General features: G+C 35.3%; 1 protein-coding gene across 1 annotated transcript; it reads left to right on the top strand.

Moving 5' to 3' along the window:
- The first annotated feature begins 347 nt into the window (after positions 1–347).
- Positions 348–2,085, top strand: LOC131595729 (transcription factor TCP7-like). Its single transcript, XM_058868185.1, has 2 exons — positions 348–1,628; positions 1,763–2,085. The coding sequence occupies exon 1, from the start codon at positions 417–419 to the stop codon at positions 1,248–1,250; it is 834 nt and encodes a 277-aa protein (XP_058724168.1). The 5' UTR covers positions 348–416; the 3' UTR covers positions 1,251–1,628; positions 1,763–2,085.
- Positions 2,086–5,178: the final 3,093 nt, after the last annotated feature.

Here is a 5,178-nt window from a genome sequence, read left to right as displayed (position 1 = left end):
TTTACAATTTGGGACTTTTCACACACAAAATCATTTGCCAAAAAAATCTGAATTATATGAAAACTTCATAAATATTTGGTTTGATACATACATAGTTGATTTGAACTCAATTTTCCATTTTTAACAACGTTTAAAATCACATCCCAAAACATTTTTGAAGTGAAAATGAAAAAAAAAAACTTATAATTTAAAATATTAGTAAAGCATTACGTTATTTTACCTCCAAAATCATCTCCTCCTCTTTCTACTCTTTTCCTTCCAAAACTAATCCAAACATGGTAAAAATGAGTATGAAAGAAAGAAGCGCGTGGAGTACAAGTAGACACAAGTGGAGAAGCTAGAACAGTAGCATAGTGTAAAAGAGAAGAGTTAGAGGGGTATGAGCTGTGTAATACAAGTACTGGACCCCACCACCCATGTGCCTTCTTCCTGTCTCCACCACTTCCTGTTTCCAAACTCAATCATTACATTACATTACTCACTCCCTCCTCCTCCTTCCTCCTCCTCTAAACAAACCAAAAAAACCCAAAACCCTCCTTCACAATATTAAATTAAAAAAAAACAACATGTCTAACTCCAAGGAAACATCTAACGCCGTCACAACAACAGACCCCGAACCCACAAACCAACCCGCCACTAAAAAACCACCGTCAAAAGACCGTCACAGCAAAGTCGACGGACGCGGCAGAAGAATACGCATGCCAATCATCTGCGCCGCACGTGTCTTCCAGCTGACACGTGAGCTCGGCCATAAATCCGACGGTCAAACCATCGAGTGGCTCCTCCGTCAAGCCGAGCCCTCCATCATCGCCGCCACCGGGACCGGAACTACTCCCGCTTCTTTCTCTTCTCTCTCCGAGCATAAACCGTTTCTCTCTCCTTCTCCGTTTATTCTCGGGAAACGGTTACGTTCGGAACATGATGAAGCGGTTTCTGTTTCGATTGCGGCTCCTACTGCTCCTCCTGCTTTGTGGAGGCCGGATTTCGCTCAGCTTTGGAGTTTCGCTGCTGCTCAGCCTCCGCCGGATGTTCTTTCCATTTCGCCGAATCAGCATCATCATCAGCATAGTTCGCTGTTTCATCATCAACAGCAGCAGCAACAGCAACAACAGCAGCATCAACAACAAGGTTCCATGGGAGAAGCTTCCGCGGCGAGGCTAGGGAATTATCTCCCCGGACATCTGAATTTGCTCGCTTCATTGTCCGGTGGTAATGGAAACTCCGGCCGCGGAGACGACGAGGATCGTTGATTGGAGAATTACACTGGTTTTCTGGTTTTCACTGTTCACGTTGTTACTATATATTTATAGCTATGCATTAATTATGGTGTCTGTGTGTTTTTTTTTTATATTTTTGTGTGGAAAAGTAGAATATTCTTAGTCAAATTTTAGGGTTAGGTTTATGTTAATTTTGGAGTGGAGAAGTCCTTGAATTGAGGAGTTCAATTAGAATTAGGGTTTTCGGAGGTGCGAAAACTGATTAGGTTTTTAGAAGATGATGAATATTTGTTTAGATTATTGAAGTTTCTGTTGGAGAAGGGAAATGGAAGCATGGATTAGTGTGATATGCATTTGCAATGCTTGAAGATGAATGAAGATCAAACATGCTGCTTCTGTTTCTCCTTCGTGGTGGGTTTTGAATTTTACTTTTCTGATTAAGAGTGCAAGTTTAGTTTTTCGTATAGTAGGTTTAGATTAATGAGAAATGTGTATCTGATGATCAATTGTTGCTCCGATTTTATTGGAGTATCATTTTTTTTCAGAATTTCATGCTTCTGGGTCGCCAATTGAGCGTTATTGAAGAGATTGGGGGTCCATTTGAAGTGTGGATGGTAGGAATTTGGCATAGCTCTTCTGGTGAACTGTGCCTTACTTTTGTTTGAGAAAGGACTAGTACCTGTAAGAAATGGGGACTACTGTTCCACTCTGTAAAACTTCTGTTTTTGAGATTTTTATTTATCAGCAATTCTTATTCCATTTGTTAGATTGATCAGTGTGAGACTGAGAATAATGTGTTTTCTTCTATGTAACTTGATTGTTGTGGGGTGTTAGTGAAGTGAATAAATACCCATTTCTTTCTATCTTATTGCTATTGTTACTTTTCTTTTCCCTCATGTACCTATCATATTCCAAATTGAATGGCTTGATTACTCTCTGTTCTATAATACAGTAATCATAGATAATCTGAAGCTTTTTTTAAGGGGTCATTACTATGGTACTCTTGCTTGGGAGTTTGTACTAAGGCCTTTCAGTATTTAAGGAGAGACAAGGTTAGGTACTGCATCTTGTGTTCAAATATGTAATGTAATCATGCTGATGATACCTTGTATAGTTACTATATTTGAACTTTTACCCTTGTTTAAAATAAATTGTTGTGCATCTCATTCAACAAAGTCAATTTGGGTCTTTGTGCTGATGATGCAAAAACTCAATTTTGGCTTATGTGTTGGCATGTTATTAATGACTTGTCTACTGTGGTTGTTGTAACATTGGCTTTTATAGCCACACCCTTTGAAACAGCCATGTGCTTATGATACCTTTTAAATAAAGGGTCCGCAACAATAATTTGAGTTATTGTCATCAGAGTTTTTGATAACTTTGTGAATACAACTCGACTGTGATTGAGACTGCATCCATTGTTACTCGACTGTGATTTAAATGTTCGTGCCTACCGGCATTTTTTAACTTCCAAGCGAAGCATGCACTATGCTGACTATCAGTGGAAAGGGAGATGTGTTGAAGCATGTATCCTTTCCACTGATGGTCATTGAGGCTAAAATGGAATCTTTGGATTAAATGAATTTGATGATATCTTATCTTAGCAATAAATGACAGGACTTAGGAATGGAATTTTCATTGCTTTCTGCCAATAGAGTTTTCATTAAGCTTTTGTGAAATTATCTGCTCAATAATCTTATTTGGTTTTTTACCCATGGTGGTGTCCCACAGTGTGTAATTGGGAAACCAGGAGGAAGTTGAGCTGCCTGCATAATAGCCACTCGTTATAATTTTATTAATGTTTGTACTATATTGCTGATGGATTATTGGTGGGGTATCAAATTTGCTACGCTGACAGGATTTTAAACATAGTACGGAAAATGGTCAGTTTCCAATAATTGATGGGTCCTTAAATTACAGAACGTGGTTAAACTGAAGTAGTTAAAAATCAGCTTAGTTAACAAGAATTACTTAGACAAAAATTATGTTAAAAGTATAATGTTATTGTGATTTTATTGAATTCAACTCTCATCTAAGCATACAGTAAATGAGTGTGGCAAATCACCAAAAAGTATGGAGGCTTTAATTCAACATAATGGGGTTTGATATGGACATAGATTATAACAAATCAGATCCGATAATGGGGTTTGACTTACTGAAACAAAAGTTACAATATAAACCAATGTTAATTCCTTACTTACATATTAGAAGATAAATGTTCTGCCATGGTTACGGTTAGATGTCAATATGAATTATTCAAAGAATCAGTGGTAGAAACAAAAAGGACAAAATTACTTATGTGCATGTTTGGATTGGCTTCTACAAGTCCCAAAAGCACTTCTAGTTCACTTCAACTTGATAATTGGTTTTATTTTCTTGTTTGGATATTTTTTCAAAATCAATTCTCTTCCTCCAAAAGCAATTCTAGTAGAAGCTACAATTCCTAGCTTTTGAGTTTAGTAGAATCAATTCTACATTTATTATATATTATTTATTACAACTCTTTTAAATTTTCATATTTTACCCTCTTTAATTTTCATCAATTACTTCTTTTCTTTTTGATTTGTACTAGAATTTATTACCATTTTGGTAATTATACAATTCAAAATCAATTTTGTTAAAACTATCCAAACAACATTAATGGATAACAATCACTTCTATATTATTGTATCCAAACATAAATCAATTCTTGTAAACTCAATTCTATTAAAATCAATTCTACCAAACTCAATTCTCTCCGAATCAATTCTATCAACCGCCAATCCAAACACATCAATTGCCGCTTCTAATTATATATGGATAGTTTTAGAATTGAGGGAAGATCTCAACCGAATCAATGTCATGAGAATATAAACATAGTAAAATATGAATAAACCACATTATTTGGAATATCGTGGCTGTTAAGACTGTGGATTTAAGACCGTTGACTTGGTCAAAATACATTAGAATGAGATACCTGAACTTTGTGCGCATTCTCCATGTTAATGTTGATGTTAGTTAGGGGTGTTTAAAACTAAATCAGTCCATTAGAAAGCCGCAAAACCAAACCAAACTGAAACCACAAAAAACCGCATTTGTTTCGAATGTGTTAGAGCCATTTTTTAACAAACTGTGCGGTTCTAATCTAATATCCCCTCTCTTCTGCTCTTTCTTTTTCATTTTCTCTAATCTTTCATTTTTTTTTTCTATTTCATTATAATGTTTTTTATATTATTTTATATTGCTATTTTATGTTTTTTATCCTACATTTATCTAATTATATTTTTGTATATTAAATGGAAAGTGGTTATTCAAATATGATGGACTTTGTTGTTATTTGATAACATATAAATGATTAAATACAAAGTTATGTTGTCATTTATATGTGTATGTATGACTCAATAAATTTTTGTAAAAAAAAATCGAACCAACCGAACCAATCAAAATCACATTAGTTTGGTTTGGTTCGGTTTTATTTCTAAAAGTCAACAAAACCAAACCAAACCACACTTTTTCTCTTGCAGTTCAGATGATTTTTACGTAAAAACCACCCAAACCGCATCGCGAACACCCACATTTAGAAGGTGAAGATTGTGGAACGACATATTAAAAAAGTTACATTCAACGATAGAGTTAATGAAACACACCGTGAAACATAAGACAACAAGTTGAATGTTGGGTGCAACATATCCCCAAATAGAGGGGATTTTTTACTGACTTTTATAGTTCAACAACAAATTAGGTAGATGTGAGATATTGGATCGAACTCTAGTATGATCGAAGGGTAGCTTCTTGGTTCGACAGGATTAAGCATGAAGTCGAAGGTTGTTCACATGCTTGTGTCGAAGATGCTATGGTTGTTAGCATGTTAAATTAGGTTTTAGTGTTTAAACCCTAATTTGTTAAGTTAGCTTATTTATTAAGTTGGCTTGTGTAATGGGCCTTGTGGAAAAAGCCCATTAGTTAGTATGTTAAGTTTTAT

This window comes from Vicia villosa, linkage group LG4 (assembly GCF_029867415.1).
Source record: "Vicia villosa cultivar HV-30 ecotype Madison, WI linkage group LG4, Vvil1.0, whole genome shotgun sequence".
In the NCBI taxonomy this organism is placed as follows: domain Eukaryota; kingdom Viridiplantae; phylum Streptophyta; class Magnoliopsida; order Fabales; family Fabaceae; genus Vicia; species Vicia villosa.
Note: the sequence above shows the minus strand (reverse complement) of the source record. Positions and strands in the feature narration are given on the sequence as shown.

What these genes read in the sequence shown, in the direction of transcription:
- LOC131595729 (XM_058868185.1), top strand. Translation starts at nt 417, where the DNA reads ATGTGCCTTCTTCCTGTCTCCACCACTTCCTGTTTCCAAACTCAATCA.